At 45.5% G+C, this 27,402-nt stretch overlaps 1 protein-coding gene across 2 annotated transcripts; it reads left to right on the forward strand.

Annotated features, from left to right (window-relative positions):
- The first annotated feature begins 1,185 nt into the window (after window positions 1–1,185).
- Window positions 1,186–25,785, forward strand: LOC135401575 (growth arrest-specific protein 2-like). 2 transcript variants are annotated; one of them, XM_064634050.1, is made up of 9 exons: window positions 1,186–1,408; window positions 7,838–7,893; window positions 8,493–8,619; window positions 13,645–13,754; window positions 20,826–20,952; window positions 21,044–21,244; window positions 21,307–21,449; window positions 22,515–22,613; window positions 23,317–25,785. In XM_064634050.1, the coding sequence occupies exons 2-9, from the start codon at window positions 7,879–7,881 to the stop codon at window positions 23,593–23,595; spliced, it is 1,101 nt and encodes a 366-aa protein (XP_064490120.1). In that variant the 5' UTR covers window positions 1,186–1,408; window positions 7,838–7,878; the 3' UTR covers window positions 23,596–25,785. The 2 variants fall into 2 exon arrangements, with proteins under 2 accessions (XP_064490120.1, XP_064490119.1); XM_064634049.1 differs by having other exon boundaries at window positions 1,187–1,408; window positions 21,044–21,245; window positions 21,299–21,449.
- Window positions 25,786–27,402: the final 1,617 nt, after the last annotated feature.

The following is a 27,402-nucleotide window of genomic DNA, read 5'->3' on the forward strand; positions in this document are numbered from 1 at the left end:
CTACTGTTTCGAGTAGTTAACTACAGTAGCTAGGTAGGTGCCAACTACTTCGGATTTTGCCGCAAGCTTTACGACACGACTGTGCTTCCGACTTTTACCTTGAGCTACTTGTTTGATGAGAACGGAGGTGCAGAGCAATTGTGGCTGTGCATGTGTACTAAATTTATCACTGTTTATTTATTTAAAACTTTTATCACTGCTTGTGATTCATATTTAGGTGTCCAAGAACACTATAGAATGGGATTGGTGTTGATGGACAACGTTAAGTGGTGGTTGTTAAATCTTCACTTTTAATGCTTGTCTAGTGAAGCCTCATTTGTTTTGAAATAATTCTGTAACTTAGTTTATCGCGTAGGCGCAGAAAGAAACCCACACCGCAAGCTTTGTGTTTGACGATCGTATAGCGGCCTGCGTAATACCTTGGTTACCGTCCTGGTGTGCACATAACCGCATAGGATGACGACGTGATCGATCATCGTGGCTAAGCGAAAATATGTTACGGTCCACAGTGGCGCAATCGGCACCCACCACAATGTTGAACAAGAGAGAAACTGATGTTCTGAGGCTGGAACAACATACATCATCATCTTTCATCTTTCACCCACCACAATATTTGTGCGTGACGCATTGATCTGTGACGAAGGAGCCTGAGTGTACATCTCGTACATGGTCCGTCGTATGTTGTATACGTAACTTTATAGCGGAAGCTTTCACTGCATCATAGAGCACTCCATAGAAAATGTTTCCGCAACAAGCTCTTTTGTCAGCGCATTTTACGACAGGATGTGAATTAAGCGACGTATGCGCAAGAGTACATTTTGAATATTATCCCTGCTTGAGGTTCATATTTAGGTGTCCAATAACGCTACAATTGGTGTTGATGCACAACGTAGTTATAGATGTAGTTAAAATACATTGCAGTAGTTAAAAAAGTAGTTTTAACTACTCCCCTGAAAAGTAACTACGTACTTGCACCACTACTAAACGTATCAAGTAACTACTTGTTACACTACTCAATCGCAAAGTAGTTAGTAGTTATAGTAGTAGTTAGTAGTAGTAGTAGTTAAACTACTCTAGAAGTAGTTAGTGACCATGACAGGAAATTTGACATCTCCACTTCCCGCGCCTCGCTTTGCTGGTAGGCCGCATCCCAGATGCCGTCTGGCAACCATGAAAGGGCCTGCCGAAAACTAGTTTTTTTCTCTCGACCTAGATGGGGACACGGGCCACAACGTTCGCGGCCTTTTTCGTGGTGATGGCTCCCGCATGATAGGAAGTTGTTTTTGAGTCACTGAACGGGTTTCTGTCTCAAGCGTGTGTGAATTTTCGGTTGTGTCGAGTACGCCGGTGATGCTTTTCTGGACTCTGGAACATGCTCAGTGACTCGGTAGGCTAGCACAAACACCGGGTAAGGATCACATTTGTGTCCCCGCGATTCTGTAATCTGTCGGCAAGCGTTTTCAGTCGTCTCGGCGGAAGCGAATGTTCTCTTTTCATTACGGCAGGAAGAGTTTTCCAAACTTTGCAGATAACCAGGAGGCAGCGAGAATTTTTTTTACACGGGCGTCCTTGCGAAGGGCATATTTTTGGAATCATTCGAGACATATGACACGAAACACATGGCTCGATGCTTTACAACTTTATTATGAGATGATGAGTATGAGATGGGGAGATTATAGTGGGGAGTTTCATCTCGTGTGCGTCGGTGTTTATATTCAGTGGATTGTCCAGAATTGTAACAACTCTATGTATCACGCTGACATGTTTCTAGATGGAAAGTAATCGTTCTGAAGCTGGAGCATACAAAGGGACAAACAAAACACAAGCCTGAAGGAGGGTGTTTATACATTGGATTATTTCCCTTCCTTACTATACGCGCTCCGACAAAGAACCTCCCCAAACCGAGTGTCTGGATCCACCCCTGCCTCAAGTGCGCCTGGGTTTATGTTTCTAGGGATCATGTAGGAAAGCCTCACACACGGAAAAGAAGGACGGGAGGGTTGTAGTGGAGGGGTCTGGATAAATGTGTTAGCTTGTGTATCGAAAATATTGCGGGGTCCTTTTGCTAATGCTTGATACTCATCTGTCATGTGGCGACTTGTGTGTGTCCGAATGTGGTGTGTGTACCGACGCGACGAGTTTTCAATTATGTATCTGGCACAAACACAATGGAGTAGATAATGTGCAGTTCCTGTTACTCTGACCAGCGATTTTTTCGGTTGCATAATTTTTTTATTGAAAGCGATTTCATCTGGTAGCGGTACAAACGTGACTCAATGATGATGATTCATAATGAAAAACCCCGGGGAACGCAAAGTCTCAAACGCAGCTGAAAGTTTTACTTCACATACGAGAAATATATACACAAACTGAGGGAAGAGAAACAACCAGTTGAGGACAAAATAGGATGTCAGTTCAGGAGAACCAGAGGTCTGCTCAAGGGTTGCTGACACAGCAATTGTAAAGCTTTCAGAAGTGGACTCTCACAGAAGGCGTTTGAGAGAGACCTGATACATAACCTCTTGTGGGAACTGTGTCAGCAACCCATCCGTAATCCTCCGTCTGGCCTTGAGTAGACCTCTGAATACTGACCTCCTATTTTGCCCTCAACTGGTTGTTTCTCTTCCCTCTGTTTGTGTATGTATATTTCGCCTATGTGAAGTAAAATTTTCAGCTGTGTTTGAGACTTGGTGTTGTGCCTGTCCCTTTGTGTTATGCATCATCTTCACCAGCTCGTTGCTTCCTAGCCATTTTTTTCATCGTTCATTACGATACTTCTGAGAAGCACCAACAGCAAACAACATTTGTTTTCCCGTAGTCTGTTTTAACCCGCAACATTTCTCGAGTTGTCTCTGTGATAGTGCTTTGGAAATTTTCGGTTACATTGAATCTGAGGAATTTTTCGGCTGGTGGTTAAAAAAACTGTCATCCCTTGGTGACATATGTGGAGTAAAACTTTCCAAATTGTCCCTGCTCTTTCCAACGGGTCGTCTATGTTGCTGATGATTGCAAAATTTAGTGTAAGTGAAAGGGGAGTAACTGATAGGACAACTTTCTCAAAAAGAGAAATGTCACAGGGGGTGATAAAATGCAGGTGTTTCGTACTTTTTAGCACAGTTTTATTATATTTTCCTCCACGTGTTTGTCAGCTGAGTCGTGGAACACTTTGTCTATTTTGGTGAAGTAAGCCGTTCTCATGTGAACCGGAGGGATGGGAGGCAAATTGAGAGGGGAACTCCAAGTAACCCGTTATCGAACAAAACCAATAACAGCGGTGGGGAAATTACCCTGTCATTTTAAGACTTTGGCATTACATTTTTCCACAAGTATCTAATGCATTGGTTTGGAACTTTGTGAAACGTACATTCGTGATTATGTCCAGAGAAAGATGAAAATAGGGCAGTCATGGAGGAGGTGACAAAGGTGGAGAAAGTGGCCAGCTTGGAGATTTTTCCTGCCTATGCAACCTGCAACTGACGGCTTTGGATAATGCGCTACCTTTCAACCGTGTAATGTCATTACTCAGTACTGGAGCAGAATGTAATGACTCGTTACTGTTCCCCATCTTCGCCCAATAACATAATATAATATAATACCTATAATATAATATACCACATAATATAATGTTAGCTTTGACAGAAACATACAGCACAAAGACACTGTAGTGTGAACGAACACGCCAAGTGTCCAAACACCGACCCTGCCTCCTTTGAAGGAGTGCTCGTAATTTATGGTGAGTTCACGTGCCAACTAATAAAATACTGACGTATATAATGATGTAATAATGGGATAGAAAGCAGCAGTTTCCCAGAAGCAACATGTTTCAGAAGCAACATGTTTTGTTGTACTCGCATAGAGCATACAATCATCCCTGGGAGCAACGTATCACAAGTTGTTCACAACTTGCACATATGCTATTGCGATAAGCCTCATCATTTTGAGCAACTGAATGTCAAAGCAAATAGTCGCAACAAGAAAGTAACCACACGCGCCAAAAATCTCGGCAATGTTGCAGTCATGGAAGTCGCACATGTTGCTGTACATGGTTACGGCCGCTGAAAGCCCGTTCGTGGTTTGCTACCGCCGTTGAAAACACGATCCTGATTGGCTGACTCTTAGTTGTTACGTCACTTTCCGTATCCAGGTGGTGTTGGCCTGGGAGGGAGGGTTACCAGCGTTTCACTTTCGTCAACGCTGGGAACAAACATAAGTCAACAACAGCACAATCAGTAAATCGGCGAACACGTGTATTTACATCGTGCCGTTAAAGTGGGACTTCGCAACAACAACAACAAAATAGAAAAAACAAAGGTTGTGGTATAACCGTAATCTTTGGGATGTCGGGAACATGTGTACGAAATATCTTAGTCCAAAACTGTGCAGATTTTGCTAAAACGAATTATTACGAAGCGAGCGCTTCGCCTCTGTGAAGCCAGAGGGCGCTGAAAGCAACACACTGTTGACATCATCCGGCAAGGGAGAAAGAATGCAGGCTTGGAAGCAGAGGACAATGCTGGATGACGTCACGGAATCCTCCTCCAGACGAACCGCACTAGCACTAGTATGGAGCTCTGTTTTCTGCTCTTCGCATTTCGGTTTCGGTTTGCGATTGTCATCATTTACGAATTAGTTACCCGCGCAAAATGAATGCGAATGGTGTATTCGGTATCGAGGGGGTCATTCATGCTCGGTATGATGTTCACTTTTTTTTTTTTTTTTTTCAAATTCTTGCGAAGTCTCTCTTTAAATTTGAATAGTTTCCGTGTGACTTTGCTTTCTCACGTCCAAAAACGAAGGTTTGGAAACTGCTTCACAGCCGCTATCCTTTGACACGAAATTCTTTTGACATAAGTACATTACCCATTATCAGTTGAATGGTCTACCGGTATCTTTTTCTAAAGATGGCTGTTTCGTGTCTGTGGCCCTGAGGAATACGCGCTCGGGGTGGTGTTTCTCCACAAAGCCACCACTTTGGAAACTTCTTTGGTTTCCGTGGTGGACAATTGTGTGTACAAAGCAGCGACACGTGAAGGAAACGGTTTCGGTTTCACTATCTCTAAGCGGTAGAGCAGGGGTGCCTCTTGCTACTTTCAGCCAAAATCTATATCGATGCAAAAATATTCCAAAAGTCAGGAAAGTTCATGGCGACCGAACGAGAAAAAAAAATCTCAACACTGGCTTAACACAACAATATGTAACAATAAACCTCTACCAGAGAAACGTCATCGTGACGTAGGTAGACAGACCGAAACCGAAACAAACAAGACGGGAAGGGCTGGGTTCCACAAATGGGCACCTGTTCGCTGCCTCCTATTAAAAAAAAAAAAAAAAAAAAAGTCCCTTCCAGGGATCATCGTAATCCCCTCAAGACCGCGTGGTTTTCGAGCGCGACCTTGTTGGCCCCCATAACTTCGAGCGTAGTTCAACTCTACCAAATTGGTGGCGCTGTCGAACACTATGACGTCACTTGTTTACAAACAGGGAGAGGTCTCTTTACTGCAGGCGTTTGGTTTCCAATACGGGATACATCATCGGTTTGAAACAGGATGAGAGACGAGGACTGGGTTTGCGTTGCACGATTCGACTTGTCCCCAGAAAACTGCTGCAATCGGGGCGCATCAGAGTCGACCCCTCATCGTGCAACGCAAACCCCGTCATATCCTCTCTAAGTGATGAAATAATGATGGATTTGTCCCTTCTATGTGTTCCAGCCATCAATTCCCATCATGCTCTCCTAGTGGTCGTCTCTCATTCTGCTTCACACTCACTAGAGTCACTAAATAAGCTACGCTTCAGAGTATCGACACTGAGTTCCAAGAGCGAGCATGCGCCATCTTGTTTCCGCGCCACGCTTCGCACGCACACGTCAGAGCCGTTTATAGGGAGAGTTTGGCCATTAGGAGGAGCCTAACTTGAAGCGCGTCATGCGACGTCACGGCTAAGCCACCTCCCTCGCCGTGCTCTATTGTTGTCCCGTTGTCAGACGGTTGCCGACGCCATATTGATGCTGATCGTTGTTTACGATGCAAGGAGGGAAGACACGTGTGTGCATTGTCCTTCGAAAGCCCTTCGTCCTTGAACTGTTTCAGTTTGGCAACAAAACACCCCTTATCAGAGGCGGCTGTGGGTCATAAGCCGGTTATTCCTGTATATTGCACTCGTTGCGACAACAAAGCTGACGGACAGCATCAATATGGCGCGCATCAGATGGCTGATAAGCGGATTCTGCTTGGATTCAGTCTTTTTGGGCGGTGCAACGACGACTCTGACGTCAAAATAGGCTACACCCACGAGGCGGCAAAAGATCAGAGAATGGCCAAACTCTCCCTATATATGGCTCTGGCACACGTTAGCGCACGATGCCATCTATCGTGCGCGGGTGAAATGTTCCTTTCGTTTACAAGCAGCAGTTGACGGTCTTGAGCTCACCTTGACATCCTCGGGACGCTCTGGTTGACAATACGTTGATCATCGCACAATAATCATACACGCTTCTCTATCTCACAGGAAGCATTATGTTAGCCGTCTTTGATCCTCAAATGGGGATGATACCGGTGTGGTGCGGAAACAAGATGGCGCTCCTACTCTCTCTTGGACCTGAGTGTCGATACTCTGAAGCGAAGCTTATTTAGTGACTCTAACACTCACGATATATCCCGAATGGGAAACGAAACGTCTGTAGTAAATTGTTACATTATTGTCGTGTTAAGCCAGTGCTGAGGCACTAAGGCACTGTTGGCGAGTTGGAACGCATCGAAGGCACGAAAATTTACATTTTTGAATTTTGTCGCCTGGAAATTTTGGGCAATTTTTCCGGAGACGAGGAAAAAAAAACACTTAAACAAACCACCTAAAGCTCCTAAACAATATACCAGATTCTGTTAGGGAGGGCTCGCACGGGTTCTTGGTGAAGGTAGGAATGGACCTTTTTCGCAACGGCTTACGCGCACGATCTTGAGGTGCCGGAGAGGGTTATTACCGTCTTCATTAGATGGGAGAGCGCACGGACGGCGCGAGCTCGTCGGTCCCGCTCCGGCCCACGAGGATTTGTTGTGACGCGCTCCGAGCGTAGTTCGCTGGAGAGGATATATGTGAAAAAGGGGCGTCATAACTCGTTTTTTGAATGTGCTATCAATGTGTAACGTCTACTCTCTCCTGTTGTGGCTCATCAAGGGCACCTATAAATAAATACCGGGCGATTTTCGTAACATCAACATGAGCTTCGCGTAGTTCCTTGCTGCCGATTTCACGTCAGGTCAGGCAGGGTGGTCCCATCGACCTCTTGGATTTTCATTATGTTTTTTTTATAGCAGTAAAACGAAGAATTTTCCCCGAATAGTTTTGAGCAAAAAAAAATTGATGAAAGCCTGCCCTGAATTTGAGTTTCGCTTTTGTCGTTTTTACATGTCTCCTGAGTTTTAAAAGATGTTATCGTGAATTGTTTTATGTTTTAGTATACACACAGGCCACGCGCAGATTTTGGCGCGCAGGTGCTACACTCTGCGATATACAAAAATATTGTTCCAACTACGAACGCGTCATTTCTCATTGCTGCTTTTCTCATTACTCATCGCTACAGTTGAATCAGATTTTAATGTACTTTCAATGGGCTTCTGAAACAAGCAACATGTATGGCATCATTCCAAGAAATCGTTTCTCATCTTCAAGGGGTGTCTGTCGATGTCCTACAACAAACAAAATGTGTGACCTCCCGGCCTGATCTGACGTCAATAATAGTGCACGTGATCATTGTTTGGAATTGAAAAATATATACTACAATTGGTGACTTCCTGTGATCTCGAAAATCAACTTTACCAGCTGTTTATTTTCTGCGCAGATGGACAAGAAAATCATCATGTAAAATCATCGTAGTACACCATGGATGACAGCAAGGTATTGTTCGTCCTCTGTTCACTAATCGGGGTGGCATTTTTAGTATTATCACATTTGCGATTATCGTAGTTTTTTTTCTCGAGATTTCACACGGACATTCCGAGTTGCCCGCAGTGTGAAAACTATATCGCTTTGCTCCATCCATGGATGCCAGGTCCTGACGTGACGTCACTGCAAGCGTCATTGTACACGTGACCACGTTTGTAAACAACAGCGTTTTGTAGCGTCTGTCGACCTATACCAACAAATGTTATCCAATGTTCTTGCGCCTCAAACACATGATAAGGAGCTGAGCCGATGTGATGCGTAACTTACACTCTTAGAAATGAACTTCACCGCATAGCACGCTCCTAGCCAACCATCATCTCGAATGATATCGTTATCTGCCCTGATTTGTTGAAAACGGGAGGCGTACGCCTTTTTTGTGACACTTATGCTGTTCATAATTGTCACAAAAAAAGGCGTACGCCTCTTGTTTTCTACAAATCAGGGCAGATAACGATATCATTCGAGATGATGGTTGGCTAGGAGCGTGCTATGTGGTGAAGTTCATTTTTAAGAGTGTGGGACAAGGTGTGAAATAAGGTGAATTGTTTAAGGTCCGTGCTTGGAAACGTGGCGACTTGACACCCGTTGACGAACTTTACATTCGGATGACACAGCGACAGGAGCAGCATCTGATACCCCTCAAAGAAGACGTGGCTGATTGGCTGAACAAGACCCTCGGTAAGTTGACCCTTATCTATATTGAAGCGTTTCTTTCTGGCCTATAACAGCTTGGGCCTACTTGGTGTCTATCAGATTATCTCCCAATCCTCATTCATTTCGTCTAATGTATGTGTCCCACCTACTGAAGCGCATTTTTCCGTTGCGTCATCATTGAAGATCGCATTTTAAGCGAGATTTTTCGTTGCACTCCTGTCACGCACCTATACAAACACGGAAAAACAGAATCTATTTATTTTATATTCACCGGGCCCTTCGTATATACATAGGCATACACCGAGCACGAAGGAGCCCAACAAACGTTTAAAGGATAACGAACCCAGTTGAGGCATTCGCTCGCATACGTCCCCTACAAAAATAAGTTTAGCCAGTCTATAGACATCCTTTGGACGTCCTATTTCCTTAATAGACTTCCATTGGACTATGAATTTATAGCCTGTCTGTTTCACGTCTATAGACATCCTTTCTTTGGCCTGTAAATGGGAGATTGGCACCAACAGTCTATAGACAACCTGCTATAGAAAAGAAATTGATGTCTGCCATTGCCTGTCTATTGACTTTCTATAGACAGGCCACTGGTCCACCATTCCCCTTCTACCATCATCATATGCGTACTTGCCTTCCTCGCCGCACTGTCAAACCCGAAATTTCTCGCTCACTCATTGATGCTTACGAGCAAATATAACATCGATTTGCAAATGAAGTTGAGAGTCGATCTATCTAAGAGGGGCGGACAATTGTACGAAACCCGAAAACGGGAAAACTCCGGGTGGCAAAGTAATTGCAGTTGGGTTTCCTCGCAAATGCAAAATGTGTGTCTATACTCTACGTGCATTTCCTGTTAGCATAGTTTCTTTGATTGCGTCATTGCTGCTTCTCAAGCACCCGCCCGTCAAGATGACGTTTTCACAACAGCCGTTCACCAATGCTCACGGGACTGCAGTCTGTGCTTCAGCCTCCCGTGTGTACATGGCAAACCCGTCAGCGGACCATTGATGACGTCCTATTCTACATCAGTCCGCCCTTTTTCTGGCAGGTGGGCGTCCGAGTCGCCGCCGTCAACGGCTCCCTATCTACGAGCAGCGTCCCCTCACATTAAATTCCGTTGGGGTTCCTGGTTGTCACCATTCTCGGCGCACATTTTCTGAACCATACCGCCAGCTTTTGGTCGACGGGTCTCATTGACTCCACTACGAACGTGGTTGTACATAGGCTCAGCGTTACCATCACTCGGTGTGGCCTTCTTTCCATTCCCTTGCCATTCTCAAGGATTGCCCAAAGCTTACTCGTTCGCCCGATTGGTCCAATTCAACGTCGTCCACCACATCGAGACGTGTTCACCCGAAGACTATACCTCCCGAGAAGCTAAAGGTCGCACGGAAAGAATTGGGCCGTCTTCCAGCAGCTGCATTACACATGGTGCCCAATAAGACTGGCTTTAAACCGCGTCATCATACCCGCGATCCCTCGGCGTCAGAGTTTTCTTCAAGATGGACTTAATAAGAGTATACCACGAAATTCCCATGGCCATACCCAAGACAAAACCTTTATTCGAGTTCCTCCATTCTGATACGGAACGCAGCGCAGTCTTTCCGAGGATGTGGCCATAGACGTCATCCTCGTGGCGAGTTCCTCCATCGAAGAGCACCACTTCCGACTGATCTTCAATCTCCACATCTTGGCCGCGTGGCCTTTATTTTGTAGATGTTTTTATCAAAGCCGTCTTGCGGGGCTGATTATCAGAGGAGAATGCGCGCTGGACTCTGATAATTCCCCTCCCTTTGGAGTTTCATTCCTCCTCCCATTTACACCTGCTCAAACGCACAGTCGGCTTTCCTACATGCGGAAGTGTCGTTAGGCTAAGCCCTCTTTAAGGGTGATGTCTCACATTTCAGTCACACTTTCATGCCCTTGGGAACAAAAATTGGCTGACTACATAACTAAGGCATTCACTTTAGGTTCCAAACATGGTCCCCCTAATTGTGAAACTGCAGTGGAAAATTACCTAATGCCGATAGCTTTTGATGTATAAAACTGAAGCGTATACGAAGAGGGGAGTCAAGTTCTGTAGATCACATAAACAAAACATATAAAACTGTGAAATCACGATGGAGCGCGAATTCTACTTCTGTCCCATTGAGTACAATGTGTAAGATTTCAAATGCCGGGGAACAAGAGCCTTTATAGATATACTGATTTTTTTTTTCTGCATAATTTATTGTATATAGATCTCACAGGATCCAGTGTGGAACCAGTGAAAAGTGTCGTCGTTTTGCCGCCAAAATGAAATTATACGTTTCTTATGCGTTGCGTCTACGGGTGTAATGCAGGCGAAGCACGCTTTAAATTTTTGTCCGCGAATCTTGATGGCATGATGGCCGATATCTTCGTACCATGGCCGACAGAGGAGACAGGCCTAAAGCTATGCATGATTGCTTTGCCTCGTTTATTGTGTAAAAAAATTGAAGAAAAATCACTCACACAAAATGAAAAAAGGTCAAGGGCGGTTTCGAACTATAGCTAGCTACTACCGGTTGTGTCACTGCTGGTGATCGGAATCTCTTCCACTGACGTGACGGATTGTCATTCAGACGTGACCACAAGATGACTTGATGGCGGTATTAGAGACAGGCGAGCTTTATAAAATCTTCATTGCCGTTTACATATTAATAATAATAATATTATTATTATTTACTCGTTTTAAAAATATTGAATATTTGGAATCAGTGGAATAAGCAGAGGTAAATGCAAACCATGCAGTGGATATTGCCTTTTAACGGGGAAAAAAATGTTCTGCAAGGAGCGCATTGCTGTGAGAACGGGTGGTACTACTGTAGTTGGAAATATTTTGCTGCAGAACAGACGACGACAACGAGGACGAGCAAAGGACAGTCTTCCGTGTCACTATACCTTCCTACCTCGTCCTAACCACCCTGTTCTGCAGCAAAATGTGTCTACCAACTACCCCAGCTTGTTCCATTGCTGCAACTGTACAACACAAAAAAAGTTCCAACGGGGTCACGCGACGGAGGGAAAAAGAAAGACCCTTTTTTTCCTATGAACCTTTTCTCTCTTTGGATCTTTTTTCCTGAAATGGCGAATCTGTACCTCCTCCTCGTCTCCTACCTCGTCTCCTGCAAAATGTGATTTAAGTTACTCCAAAAAGTATTTAACTTGAGTAGAGGCATATATTTTAACTTTTTCGTGCCACTTTTGGCATCGGCCTTTGTGTTGGAATGACAAGTTGACGTTTTCACCGCCAGCGCCCCAATCATCATCATCATCATCAAGTTATTTGTGCTCAAGTAACATCATCATATAGTTGTCTAACCATTTGCTTTATTTCTGCGCGGTTTCTTCCCAATTACGAAAGCCTTTAGTAGGATCAGCTTACAGAACTTGATTCTCATTTTGGAACCAAAATTTTGCTAGCTTCCTTCCAGAAAACTCTGACGGTTCTTTCGATTAGCCGAGTAAAATAGGCGGCAAATTTACTCCAACATCCACGATGATTTTTCAGGCCTCGTGACCATTATTTCTCGCCTCTGTATACGACATTAAAAGACGAACAATTGGCATTCATCCGCGCGCTGTAGTGTCCATCCAGTTTAGAAGAAAGAAATTGGGCTTGAAATGATCACTTTTGAGTGGACCGTTCGTGCATTCAAGCAGGTGCTTTCTGTGGCATTCTAGAACGTCGTGATTTAGTGTCGTGATCGATAGTCTCCATTAGACGGACCGTGATTGTCGTGTCCTCCCGCCCTTGTTTCACATTTGCGCAGCTGCCAGCATAACTTAAAGGAAGCGAAAAAAATAAAAGCCTTACCCGATGCATAATAATAAAGTAGAGGAAGGCGCGGCTATAACTGCGACAGAAATGAATTGCTTTTAAAGCTGTTTTTGTTTGCTTGTACATGTCTGTCTACGTGTTTGTTAGCCACCATTTATTCATATTTCAAAGGGACTGTAAAGTCAACTATAACGACTACGTTTTAACGTACCATCTGATCGTGCAGAACTTGGCTTTGTGACGTCATCACCTCTCAGTTATTCATACTTTTTGTATTAATTCGTTTTGAACGGACCTACGCGTTCACCGAGGAAAACGGTGGGAGCCAACAGTGGGAGCCATTCCCCCAGCAGCGGAAGATGCGAAAGGCGTCATAGCTTTCTGATGTCACGTGAGGTCAACGTCGTGTCTTCATGTACACTGCTAACCGTGGGGAATATCCTGCGCCACAGCCTCAAGATTTTCCGTAGCAGACGACAGAAAAACACGCTAACGGTGTCGTCTGCTAAGTGCCGTCTGCTAAAAGCGCAGTACGCCACTCCCAATATTCCGCACCGTGCATGCTCAACATAACACGGTACGGAACTTAGCAGCTCAGTTAGCAGTGTTTTCGCTTTTCCTTCCACTAGAATATTCCGTGAGGATGTCGCTCGTGTGAATACAAGGTCCTTCCCCTGTTCCCTTACCTTCTACAACCATCTTTCCAATTAATATAGTGACGTTGTCCTATGTAGTGTCAGATGCTATCATCGTTCTTCCTGCTATTTAACGCAGTGGTTCCCAAGCTTTGACACTGAATCGACGCTGAATGTTAATTTAACATGTTGATATCGTCGCAGGCGGGCTAGAAACCATCGCAGACATGACTGTTCACTCAAGTGAGCTTGCTTCGTAGGCCTTGCGGACGGCATTTTCTCTTCTTTATAGTTTCTGAGCCGACCCACAGCTTGGGTAACACGAGTGGCAAAGATTTTCATTGAAGCATTTTGTCACTTTTCCCCCACGGTATATGTAAAATGGTATGTGGGAAATTAATTAGCCACGAATTTATTGTTCATTTCTGGCACTAAAAATGGGCGGAATTGTATTTCATCGCCTGTCCGGGGTTTTTCTCGTTCGCACGGAAATATTCCAACTGACGAAGAGAGGGAATTTCGCAGTGCGTACCTGTAAGACAATAAGAATGAAAACTGCTCACCTCAAGCCCTATCCATTATGATGAGAATGTTTTTCAGACGTCGAGGACATAACAGCGGACAACTTTATGTCGAAACTGGACAACGGCGTGGTTGTATGTCGTCTGGCCACACTGTTACAGGCTAGGGCTGAAGGAAGCCTCTTAAGGGTGAGTGTTTGCCTACTTTTCTGACAAATTCCCAAACAAACAGAAAATTATTTCATTATGTATTATAAAACCGTGAAATAGAACTCACTTAGGGGAATATTGCAGTGTGTTCCAGAAAATGATATTACAGGGTGTTTCCTTTTATCTGCAACAAATTTTCATAAAACGGTCTTAGGGTGGTTTTACTTTTGGCATTGGATTAATCGACGGGGCTGCTACTAGGAAACCAATTTTTTGCTCAGCTAGGGGACTAATTAACGGAGATATTTTAATCAACTTTTTAATTATTGACTTTAGGGAAGACATTGCAATTGCAATATTAAAGCCTGGTCACCACATAATCCGCTCGAACCACTGATGAAGGGCTACAGTAATCTGAGCGCGTGCTATTGACCTGGGTATTTCACCTCTGCGGCCCCCTGGAAACAGAAAGTGATCGCCAAAAGAGCGACGGTGACGTCGATATCTCCGCCCTCAGTTACAGTCACAGAAAAACGTAATGCTTGACGATCTTTCTTTTGTTTTGCTTTTTCTTTTTTTGCTTACAAAGAACTTTGCGCATCACCACTATCAGCGCTTATCGTATCGGGGAAGGGCAAGAGCTGTGTCTGGCAGGATGAAATGACTGATACGGCTGGCGGCTGCGAACACATGAAACAACGAAAGGAAGGGAAAAGAAAAACAAAACAAAGATCGTGAAACATATCGCGATAAGGGTCTGCCAACATCGCGTATGATATGACGTTTTTCTGAGAGATATCGACATCACCCTCGCTCTTTTTGCGATCACTTTCTGTTTCCAGCGGACGACCGATGTGAAATACTTGGGTCTATAGCACCAGGCCATGCCGCTGGTATCTCTGGAGGAACAGTCAAAGGACGTTGTGGGCGCTCGAATGCGACTCCGGAGTCAAAGAAAATGAAATTTATTTTTCTTGTATTCTCAGAGAAGCTATCTGAGAAATGTGGAGGGGTTAGAAAATCCGGTTTTCCGCTACCCAGCCGGGAAACAAACTGAATTAAATGAAATTGTGCCTCATGGCGAATCCTTATGTCAGGACCGTGAGCGGTCTGTGGATCACTTTGGCCCACCCGGTTGGTTGATCGTGCACTCCCAGCCGAGAAGCCTGTTTCGTTCTACCTGGAAATCGTCAGCCCGGCGCAAGATGGTGTCACTTCCCTGCGCCGGGCTGACGAGTTCCAAGTAGAACGAAACAGGCTTCTCGGCTGGGAGTGCACGATCAACTTATATAGACATATGCTCCACGTGCAGCCAGTGAGCTTCGGCTGTTTTTCCTTCGTATATAAGGAGGAAAAATCATAAAACTCCAAGGAGCTTACAGGAAAACATGAAGGGGCGATTGGAATCGACGTTTCCGCATTCAGCGGTGCCTTCGACGGGACTGGGGTTTGGTGACAATAACGAGCATTAAATATGAGAGGGTTATGTATAAGGAAAAGGGTGCAGCGCATGCGCTTTTGTCATGACTAACGTAGGATGTTGACTATGTGGAAGGCGAATGACCGGTACTGCGCAGCAGGACCTTGAGCCCCCTGAACCCCTGACCCCCTGATCCCCCCCCCCCTTGAGCCCCCTTGAACCCCTGACCCGTGTACTGGGAAAAAAAGTCTTGGTTAATCTGGCACTGGAATTTATGAATGAGATAAGAGTCGCGCTGACTAGAGTCACTAAATAAGCTACGCTTCAGAGTAGCGACACTGAGTTCCAAGAGCGAGCATGCGCCATCTTGTTTCCGCGCCACGCTACCCACGCGCACTGCGCACTTTAGCGCTCGATGCCCTCTATCGTGCGCGGGTGAAATGTTCCTTTCGTTTGGAAGCAGCAGTTGACGGCCTTGAGCTCACCTTTACATCTCCGGGACTCTCTGGTGGGCAATACATGGGTTATCGCGTAACAATCATTGCACGCTTCTGTATCCCGCAGGGAGCATTATGTTTGCCGTCTTTGATCTTGAAATGGGGATGGTACCGGTGTGGTGCAGAAACAAGATGGCGCTCCTACTCTCCCTTGGACCTCAGTGTCGATACTCTGAAGCGAAGCTTATTTAGTGACTCTAGCGCTGACCGCAGGGATGGCAAATCTGTCTGTAGGATGAGAATAGACAACAGCAATGAGAAGTTTACAAGAAAAGCCGTCTCACTGGGGGCTTCGTCTTTTCGACTTCTTTTTCTTTCTTTTTTTCTTTTTGCGTTTGCGTGACTTGACGGGGGACTGCCCGCCCCGCGATTTCTGTGAATCGTGCAACAGTTTTCTGTTCCCTTTTTACCATACCCAGTAGCGCGGTGTTTTGTGATGCCATGGGATCAGGCTGAGCTGAACACTGCTGTTCGCTGTGCTGTGCAGCCAAAACTCGCGTCTCGAACGCGGTTCTTTTTTCTTGGTTTCAATTTGTGGTAGTGCTACACTTGGAAGCTTGAACCCAGTCACGAGTGACTTATAATCGGTGCGATCACGGCGGAAACGATCGCGTGTCATAAGCTCCGCCATACCTGCATCGCCAAGGACCGCGATTTTACAGCGCTAATGTCTATGTCGATATGGTCTCGCGCGTGAGAGTTCCCGCCAAAATGGCATGGCCAGTGCAAGAAAAGAGCACTTACCACATTCGTTTTCCTTATTGATAACTTGTGAGCTGAGATCTGCTCGTCAGTAGACCATCCCACATTCTGAGCATGTCATTGCCCAAGCAACGACAAAGGTTGGACCAGGCTTGGCAGTAGTTAGGCGGCCTACCTGGCATTCGTTGGCACATCATCGGCCAAACAAGCTTGTTTCTTAATATAGATCTGAACCCTGGCAAATGGCTTGCCGAGCATTGGCCAACTTGCAATTGTGCCAAGCTCGTGCCAAGTTACAGACCGAAGCAGTCCTGTGGCGTCGCTCATATTCATACTCAGTGGACCTTTTTCACAATGGCCTATGCGTATGACCTTGAGGCGCCGGAGAGGTTTAGGTTTAGGCTTGCCTAATCCCTTTTGAGTCAGGGCAGGTGACGTGAGGGCACCACAGGCAAAAGAAAAAAGAGAAAAAAAAAACAGAAACAGAGTCTATGAAGGTTGAAGCGGTTGTAGGTGGGTCGGTTCCAGGAATGTCGCTGCTGTTGGCGCTTCCGGTCGCTCCGGCTCGGTCGGTAGGCTTGTTGCCTTGGCTTGGCTCCGATGGCTATCGCTGGCGTCGCTGCTGCTTCCGGTGTTTTCGACGGCGAAGGTTTGCTCGGCTTGGCTCCTGACTTGGATTTGTGGTCGTTTCTTATTCTTGGGCACTTTTAGTCAGCCTATCCCAGTTCACGAGGTGTTGTTTACATCTTTCGGCGATGTCGCTGGGGTTTGCTGTTTCAGATGGAGTTGTCAGTCCTAGCATTGTTGCGATGTCAAGGTTTGCTGGGCGAGTCGCCTTGGTGGTGTGGCACCTCAACAGGACGTGGCTTAAGTCCTCTTTCTCCGCACCATATAGGATGCGATTATCTCAGGATATTATGCAGGATTATCTCCATGTTCACTAGATGGCGTACTATAGCGATAATAGAAGTGGTGACCAGTGTTGAGACCGCACGAGTGTTGAGACCGCGAGCTTATCGGTCCCACTCCCGACCGGTTTAGGTCCTTTGTGCTGCCCACGTGGATTTGTTTTGACGCGCGCCGAGGGTGGTTCGTTGGAAAGCGACAAGGGTAAGACGCGTACGTGAAAAGGTTCAGGTTCAGGTTCAGGGTAGCCTCGTCCCCTTTTGCATCAGGGCAGGCACCGAAGCGGTGCCACAGGCTAAGAGAGAGAGAGAGGCGGAAAGAAGGAAGAGGAATCATGGATGAGGGGAGAAAGAAACTGAGCGAGGGAGGGTACAGGGAGAGAAGTAGTGAGGTCGGGGTAATGGAAGCAGAGGGCGTCCTCAGAATTTCTTAGAGAGAGGGACTGAGGAAGGAAAATGCATCTCGTTTCGCATGTCTGCATGGCTTGGTACAGTCTGGCTTGGCTTGGCTTGGTCTTTGGGTCTGGTCTACCTCGACACTGGAGGTGTAGCAGGCGGGGTGGAGCTTCTCCGTCGTTGTCTTGGTGATACAGGGATGGTCGTGGCTGCCTTGGCTTCGCTTGCCTCCCTGGCTGTGTCTGTCATTTCTGTGGGCGCCGCTCCTTCTTCGGCTTCTCCATCTGGGTTGGTGGGGTTTGGTTGGGTTCCAGGCGTGACGTTCCCTTGTGTTTCCTGTGGGCTCCTTGGTCGGGGACGTTGTCCGTCTGGTTTTGTCCTTGATGCTTTCTCCCACTCTATTAGGAGGTGCTTGGTCTCTCCGATTATTTGGATGTCGCTGTGGGTTTGAAAGCCTAGCAGCACTTCTGTCTGTTGTGGCGTTGTGTTTCTTGCCTTGTGTAGGGCCGGGCAAACGAAGAGAATGTGTTCGATGTCCTCATCCTCTCCGTTGTCGCAGAGGAGGCAGGTAGCGCTGTCGTTCCCAAAGAGCTCCTTCAATCTTTTCCTCGTTGGGAGGGAACCCGTTCGTGCCTGGAACAGGAGACCACTACCTTTGTCTCCCCTGTAGATATTCTCAGGCGCTGGGGTCGTCTTGTGTCGTCTGTAGAGCGCCATGCTTTCTTTTTTTGACACAGCCGAGAGCCACCTTTCCGTTTCAATGAGGTCCATTTCTTTTTTGACGAGGCCATTCCATTCCTTTTCAGATTTGGCGGTGTTCCTTTTTGTGTGTCTGCTGTATATTCTGTCTATTTGACTGATCCTCTTTATCCAGTTGGTCTGGATATTGGCAAATCTGAGGAACTTGAATAGTCGGGTCGTGTATGATTCTTCGCGTCCGTGGATCAGTCTTCCAAGGTATCTTGTCTTGGAGCGTGCTTCTCGGTATTCGTACGTGGACCACCCCAGTTCACCCTGAATGGCTGGGTTTGGGGTGGCGAAGGATCCTTGTAGAAGCCATCGGCCGATTTCTCGTTGTTGCCGGTCAAGTTGTGTAATTGTTGTCTTGCTGAGGCATACTACTTCATTTGCATATGTTGCCACTGGGACAGCGGTGGTCTTCCAGTGGAGACGTCCTATTTCGTAGGGGTGGAAGGAGTGGCGTGCTATGTGCCACGTATGGCCTTTCCTGCTGTTCATTTTTCTGAGGAGGTTTTCCTCGTACGTTTGTAGATAGTTGTCCCTGTCCTCGAGCAAGATTCCAAGGTAGTTGTATGCTGTGGTGATGTCTACTTTTGCTTTTTGCAGTGTAAATGAGGGAAATGTTGCGCTGTCTCCGATCTTCATTACGTTGGTTTTTTCTCTACTGAAAAGCATGCCTTCCGCTTCTGCTATCTCAGAACATATATCTAGGAGGTCCTGCAGTTTTCCCGGTTCATCGGCTATCAGGACGACATCGTCTGCAAAGGCTAGGCACGAGATCACGGTCTCCTCAAAATTCCCGTCCACCTTCTGTGTGCGCAGGTGAACTCCTTTCTCCGACTTTTCGAGGGCGATTAGGAGATCGTTGATGAAAATGTTGAAGAGAGTGGGTGAAAGTGGGCATCCTTGGCGCAGTCCGATTTCTTGTTTAATTCTGTCCGACGTGTACGGGCCCAAGGTGAATCTACTGTAGATGTCTCTGTATAGAAGATCTATCAGAGTCGCCAAGCTCTCGGACACTTGGCAGGCCTGCATCTTTTGTTTTAGTAGGTCGTGTGGTACAGCGTCGTACGCTTTCTCCAAGTCCAAAAAGGCGAGGTACAACGTTTTTCGTTGTATCTTGTAGACTTCGATCAGTTGTGTAATAATAAATAGGTTGTCACTGGTCCTCCTAAAAAGGTCCATTGTCTCGAGGGTTAAGGTAACGATTTATCTTTCTTTCTTTCTTTTTGCTCGTATGTATTTCACACAATGGACAATGTACACGGCGTTTCAAAGTGCAAAAAAATATAGAGGGATAATCATAAAAGCTGGCAATATGCCATAAGCCATTTCGCCGCTGGTTTTCGCATTCGACAGTGCTTCAACTTCGGTCAACACAGACAGTTTGTCTCAAGAAGGGATGTCATTGATGGGAGATCACTTTTGATTGACTCAGATAGCAGAAAGTCTCTCTCTGGCGCTTATACAGGGTGTCCCAGAAAACGTGTCATTGAATTATAATAAAAAAACTACGCCACCTAGAATCATGCGGCGAACGGCATTTGTTCTTATTAGGTTTCTGCCACCTTGTAAAGTTAATGTCATGTATCCCAAGTTTAATTATGTAAATATTTGCGAACTCAACTCGGAAATTTGCCAAGGGAAGGTCACTTTTTTACCCCACCAATGTGAAGAGCGTGACTAATTTACTCAAAATCATGATAATTGACAGTGATATTCACGAGCTATCCCATCTGAAAAAATAGCCGAATATCACGCTTTTCGGAGCATCGGACCATAACGCGCGATGACTTTTTGAGCGCAATCGCTCGCAGTCCGACGAAAGGAGGTTCCGAAACCTGCCCACAGAGTGATAGTAGAAAAAGTAACAGTTCCTAAAATTGGGAGAGGGAAAGCATTATCCCAGCGAAAGTCGGACGTGATAAGCAGTGCCTGTTTTATCTCTTTCTGCGATGCCGGGGAGGGCTGGGTTTCCAACCTCCTTTCGTCGGACTGACAAAGATTGCGCTGAAAAATTCATCGTGCGCTATTCTGTGCGACATCCGTAGAGCATGATGTTCGGCTATTTTTTCCGATGGGATAGCTCCTGAATATCCCTGTCAATTATCATTAATTTGAGTAAATTAGACACGCTCTTCACATTGGTGGGGTAAAAAAGTGACTTTTACTAGGCAAATTTCCGACTTAAGCTCGCAAAAATTTACATAATTAAACTTACGTTACATGACATTCACGTGAGGAGGTGGCAAAAACCCAGTAAGAACAAATGCCATCGACCGCATGACTCTAGGTGGTGTAGTTTTTTTATTATAATTCAATGACACGTTTTCTGGGACACCCTGTATATGTAAGGCCGAGGCTTGTTATGTCTCGGACAAAATCATTAGAATGCCAAGCTTCTACAAAACGGTGCATCGAGAAGGCCGTTGTTATTTCTCTTTGATAGCCTTTCAAGTGCTGGGAGAATGCCAAATCCGGCTCTTTCTTTGCTCGGGATAACACCGAGAACTTCCTGCGATGGTGCCGAAAGTTCGGTGTCAACGAAGCTGTCATGTTTGAGTCGGACGACCTTGGTGAGTGGAGTTTTCATAAAATTTTCCACAAACTACTTTTTTACAGCCACATAAAATGGCAGGTTGTCAAAATTACTTAAAACGTTTATAGTCCTTCACAGCCAAGCCCGCAGTGTTGTCCTGTGCCTTCTGGAGCTGGGCCGCATCGCGTCAAAGTTTGGTGTCGAGCCTCCAGGTCTCGTAAAACTGGAAAAGGAGATTGAAGAACTCTCGACGGACTCAGACCGGTCGTCTGCGTGTTCCTCTCCACCCTTGTCCAGAGCAAACTTTTCAGATTCAAGCGACGGGACCAAGTACGATCACCATAAAACAATATTTGCCTCTTAGACTGCACCTCTCTCTTCAGACTGGACCAACTGGACCAACTGGACCATGATGCATCAGGCCCTTTGATTACCAACTGCGTGGAAGATAACGTCCAAGGCGCGACGGACAACAGTTCCTCAGTCGTCAGACACAACAAGCAAACAAGAAAATTGTCGGAGCTGGACCAGAAGGTAAGCCTCTCGTTCGTGTTCCTGCCCACCTTGGTACCGAAAACTCTCCACAATGTCGGGACTACACGCGGGCAACCTTGGAAAGTTCCAGCAGTTTAAAGGAGTACAGAGGGCCATCGATTAAGACGTCCGATGAAAGTGTGTGTGTGTGCGCGATTTGTTCTCATGAAAAGCTCACACAAACATGGGTCCGCGCGTCCACCCTTAACTCCCCACTCCGGGTATAACGAGGGGGAGAGGGTATGATGCCACGTCTCCGATTACGTTACAGGGGCAACTCGTTCTGGTTCGCCGATCAGTGGGGGTCAACGCCCTGTCTCTTTGCAGCCGGCAACCAGTGTTGCCAGTTTTCCCGGGGAATTCGGGATAGAAGGAGCGGACGAAGCGTGACCGAGCCAGGAGCAATGCTTTTTCAGAACCCCGAACAGCCGAGTAGCAGATAACATTTTTCTAGACCAATCAGCGAATGCGGACCCTGTAGCGTCAGCGGGAGGTCGCAGACAGATCACAGGCTGGTACTGCCCTCCACCACCGTTGGGCATGATAGCTTTTTGCGGCGTACTTTAAATTCAATTTCGTCAATAATTATGACTCTGTGGTGTGAAATACTTCTCATGATGCATCTTACGTACTGGCCTGCTTAACAGTTTTATATGAAGAAAACAGGGTGTTAAAAATTGCTTCCGTACTACTTTAATGGGTACCTGTACAGTAATAGAGGTGCAATCGCAGGAAATTAATCTATTCAATAGCACTCACGATTAAATTGTTTAGAAATGTAAAAGTGCGGGCAACACTGTGTCGATGTCAGTGGCATAGGTGGATCGCACTGTGGAGCGATAGCACTAAACAAGGAGTTGGCTGTGTGTCGGCTACGTAGCCATCATGAGCTGCAAGTCAGTCGGGAGCATAGATCCTTGTTGCTCGACGAATGAGGGATTATTTGTTACCAAAGGTTGCCTCAGTTTTGGATTTTTCTCACATTTGAGTTTACAAGCAGAACGCTGTTAAACTACAGCTACGTCAACATAAACAGCTGCTTTGAAGACTCTTGATTCCGTGCAGGTTCGAAAAATTGCCAGCCGCGTGTGCCATACGGAAACACAAATTAAACGCATCTCCGAAGGCCGATACTGCATCGGAGGGCGCATCTACTTTGTTCGGGTGAGTTGAGGTTTTTGCTTAATAGTACTTGTAAAAAAAAAATACTAGTTCATAAATGTAACGAGCACTCAACAATAAGAATCCATTGTGACATTTGCTTACAAAAATGCTATCCTGTGTCAGTCCTCTCCTCAGAGTACAGTGTTCCACAGTTAGGCACTAAAATGATAGCCCATGTGATTTCCCTTTCCTATTTTGCTCCTTTATTGACCCCATTGATTGATCGCCCGTCCTGAAACACTTTGTAGAAATTTGTGTTTCATAAGTTTCGTGACTATATTACGGAAATTTGAACTTTTATTCAAATATGATTGGCTGGTAACAATGTAAATAATCTCCCTCCAGGCACTCATGACGTTTCTCTGATGCTCTGTGTGTGTCTGTCTTTGTCCTCTGTATTGTCTGTCTGTATTTGTCTCTAAACTGAAAGCAATTCATTACTCGAAAAAATAGCTAAGTATCCAAGATAGTTCTGTCCTAGCATATTTTTGGCTGAAGGTTCCGGTACGTAAAATAGAGATTCTGAAAGCGTCCAAAGTAAAATTTAAACGATTTTTATTGAAAAAGTTAGTGTATGCCAATAGGCACCGCTCGCTGCTTAGCTTGTGCGGGTCTGGAGGACGAATATAAAAGTGGCCTTTGTGAAACACCCAGTGTATTAATTTGTGCATGTTGTACCTCCCAACATTTTTGTTCTTCACAGCTCTTGAAAGAGAAGCATGTCATGATCCGGGTTGGAGGCGGATGGGACACGCTGGAGCATTTCCTGTCGCGGCACGATACTTGCAACGTCATCCTCCTCAACCGGCGATCTTCCATCGCCTCCGACGATGGCACCTCATCCAACTGTTCGTCCGTCTTTGGCACTGGTAGTCCTGTGAGCCCTGGAAGCCCTACCAATGTGGGCCTCTCGCGGCCCAGGTACCGTAGTCCAGCATCTAGTGTGTCCCTCACCTCTCTTAGCTCCTTGTCCAAACCATAATGTCATTATGGAGCACAGTCCAGTTCTAGGTTCAGAATTCAGGGCATTGGCAGGGCAGGGTATTATATTTGTTGAGTGTGAATACTTTTATGTTTGTCACATATATGTTCCCACATGACCAAAGCAATTAGGAGCGGACACTGATATGGAGTCTCTTTAGTCTACTTGCTGGTTTTGTCACAACTGCTGCCAAATGGTGCAAAAATACGCACACTTGATGACTTGAAATTATAAAGAAAAATCCATCTTCGAAAAGTCTAAAATGTTTCCTTCAACACACATTCATTCATTTCACATTTTACTTTTATTTCAACTTGCCAGTTTCAATGACAGTCGTTACTTGAAAGTTAAAATTAGATAGCAGATATTAGAAATGTTTATAACCAGTTTGCTGTGAAAGTGTGAGCTTCTTGAGTTTGAACTCTTGTTGTATCCAGTGTAGCTTTTGACACAGAGCAACAAAGGTACTTTGCACAAAGGATAGAGTATTGTGAGATGCCAAAGTCACTTCTTTTTCCACTGCCATTTGCTTTTTTTTTTTCTTTGCCCGGTCTTACTGCTTCCACATGTACTTCCATTAAAGTGAAATGCAACCACCATGTTTTTATGTACAACCAGGTAGAACTTGGCTTTGTGATCCTTTATATTTTTAATTTGAATGAATTTCAAAGACTGCTAATTTTGTGATGGCCACAGGCTTCTGCCATGGGAAGCATTGGAGGCCTCTGCAGACGGGTATAACATTATATTGAAGTGCATTTGAGACAGATTAAGCCCTGTCTTATAGCATAACAGCAACCATTGAGTAGTTTAGTTTAAACCTTTTTCTCTCTCTCTCTCTCTCTCTCTCTCTCTCTCTCTCTCTCTCTCTCTCTCTGCCGTTACCTATGGTCCGGTGTGAGTAGACTGACCAGGTGCAAAACCCAATTAATTGTGTCTGCTTCAATGTTGCACTAACCTTGCATCTTCGACGACAAAGCGTACGTTCAACGCCACCTATATACAACAGGCCCCTCTCTCTCCTTGGCTACGTGGACATATAAAGTCAGAATTCGTCTGCTACCATGTGTCGCTGTTCTGCAAATTCAACAACTCTCACGTGATTGCATCTGAATCGGTAGACAAAAAGTGCAACACGCTTTCCAGAAAATCAGTCTGGAGAAAGATACGGCATTGCTTTGCACTTTATTTTAAAGATTTCCCATTTAGTACACGTATACTTGCAGACGACGGTGGTTCGTCTCCATGGTTACGACCGCTCAAAGCACATTGGCTACCGCCGTCGAAAACGTGAACCCGATTGGCTGACTCTTAGTTGTTACGCCGCGCCTTACTAATACTCAATAAATGGTCTGTTTTATGAAGAAATGATCTGCACTAAATCCCCTTTTCTTTTGATCAGGTTGCAGTTTTTTGTGTTTATATCTCACAAAGTACAACACGTAGAAAATAATTTTGTTTCTCAGTACTGGTGTTCTACTTAAGATGGAAAAGAAACGTCACTGATTAGATTGCTGGACACACAGAGGTCACAGTCCCTCCTGTGCCAGATATACTCACTGGCTGACTGGCTGCATGACACTACTCTGCTGCAGAAAGTGCACTGATGGTGCATGGTGGCGTTGCAGTATTTCTCCTCTTTATCTCTAATGGCGTGTGTAGTTGACTGAGTAGATTTCTTTTCCTTCATAACTTGAATATGACTCTTGTGAGCTATACGATGCGTGCATGACGTAATGAACCGTATCAGTCAAAATGTCACAACAGTGGCAAAATGATGGGTTGCGTTGATGGATAATTTCATGCATGAGAGAGTATTCAGAATTGATGCTATTCAGCTGCTTGCAATGTCTCGTGCGGAAGGCACGCAGAAAAGCAGGTGAACAACGGTCTCGCTCTTAAAGCCTCGAATTTCTGCTGACAACCAGCCAACTCACCCCATTTTTTTGTGTCTTCCGCTCTTGAGCTGTGCATGAACGTAACTGCTTCCACGTAATGCAAAAATAATTGCGAGAACTATGATTTTTGTGCAATGTCTTCCCCCCTCCGGATCTTCTTGGGAGTCATCATCGTAAAATCTGCCAAATATAGTAAGAAGTTTATTGAAATTATGTCCGCTTGTGATGGCATTTTCTGTGAAATGGCCAACGTCTGTCAGTGTTTTACATAAATACAGACTTTCTTGTATTACAGGCAGCTTGTCTCTTGTAAGAGCACATATTTTTTTATGGTGTGCGCATTAATTCTATCACACGTTGTTTCTTCCAAGAATGCATTTAAAGGAGCATGGAAGTTACTACTCACATGGCTCGAAACCCTGCCTCATCTGTGAAGCTGTCCACCAGGAGTGACTGTGCAACATACATTTGCTCTGCCACTGTGCCATCGAATTTCCAAAACCAGTCTGAGAAAGCAGTGACGTACAAATGGCTCTGTGCCTTTTTTTCTTTGTTTTTCTACGTCACTGGTCACGTGCCAGAGTCCATGATACGTTACGACGTCCTCTCGTTTGTCGATGCGATCTTTGCAACGAAAAACACACATTTTGGGGGGGTCACTTCCATGCTCCTTTCAAATTCACCATATGTAAATTAGTGGACTATACTTTAAAGGGACCATGAAATGATATTTGACAGGGGCCTGTCACAGACCTGTCAGGGGCGGTCCCAGCGAAGTACTTTTTTTTTGGGGGGGGGGGGGGGAGCGACGTCTGTGAGCCTTTAGCCAGTCGCTATCCATTTAGGTGCGAGGGGGGGGGAGGGGTTCTGGACACGGGCTCAACCTCATTTTAACCTCAGCCATTTAGGTCTCTCTCCTTGAGAGTGACAGGAAAAGAGACGAAAACTGGACCAGGCTATGCTTTTGAGGGGGGGGGGGGGGGCGACCGCCCCCCTCCCCTTGGGACCGCCACATCCCCCAGTGCACTGAATATAGTTAAAGTAGATGGGTGTATGATAGTGAGGGCTCATGAGAACAGTTTCCAGCAGAGTACTCTGAATTCCCGAGAATCATTTCATTGTCCCTTTAAATTCTGTGTTACTCTTAACGTTTGATCGCAAGAAATTTTGAGCTTTAACTCAATGTTTCATCATAATGAGTCTGGGCACACAGAGGGACGACAAGAACACAGGACTCAAACCAGCAAAGTTTACTAATCACAAGACCACCATGTACATAAAGTGAGTTCATCCAACAGCTGTCCTGCAAACATCTTGTCAATGTTTCATCTACGAAATATATCTGTTGACACATGAAAATATATTCATTCGTTTTCCTCACGACCAATGAGTTATGTGGTGTAGTTTCACTTTCCGGGTTGTCATGATCCGTCCACGTGCCAAACTATTTGGCACACAGTGTATAGAAAAATTTCATTAGTACAGTATTTGGAGTTGTGATGATTAAAATGTTTCTCAGCCAGTGTGTCAGTGTGCTTCTTGCATAAGCAACATTGGCAAGCCCTGTAGCCAGAACATTTTGGCAACACTTTGGTAGCACTTTTGTAGCAAGCAGTGTTGAACCAAAATAATGTGACGTGCACTGCAAACACTATAGCATTGCCGTAGACTATTTGCATGAAGCAAACACCTTCTGCAAACGTGTTCGCTTTATTTTAATGACATTGCTGGCTGTCCTACGAAGAGTGCTTTTAGGGCAGAGCGTTGTCAGGGGGTCACTCACGCAATTCGATGGCTATGGAGGGTGTAACCAGGCGCGGATCTAGGGGGTGGGAGGGTCCAGGGGTCCGAACCCCCCCTCAATTCCAGTCTTGAACATAGGGTTCAATGGACCAATCCCAGCATGCAC

This window comes from Ornithodoros turicata, chromosome 7 (assembly GCF_037126465.1).
Source record: "Ornithodoros turicata isolate Travis chromosome 7, ASM3712646v1, whole genome shotgun sequence".
Lineage (NCBI taxonomy): Eukaryota > Metazoa > Arthropoda > Arachnida > Ixodida > Argasidae > Ornithodoros > Ornithodoros turicata.

Excerpts from the sequence above, each read along its gene's own strand:
- LOC135401575 (XM_064634049.1), top strand. Across the intron at positions 8,620-13,644 it reads TTGGCTGAACAAGACCCTCG|ACGTCGAGGACATAACAGCG; the intron begins GTAAGTTGACCC and ends AATGTTTTTCAG. Across the intron at positions 13,755-20,825 it reads CTGAAGGAAGCCTCTTAAGG|CCTTTCAAGTGCTGGGAGAA; the intron begins GTGAGTGTTTGC and ends TCTCTTTGATAG.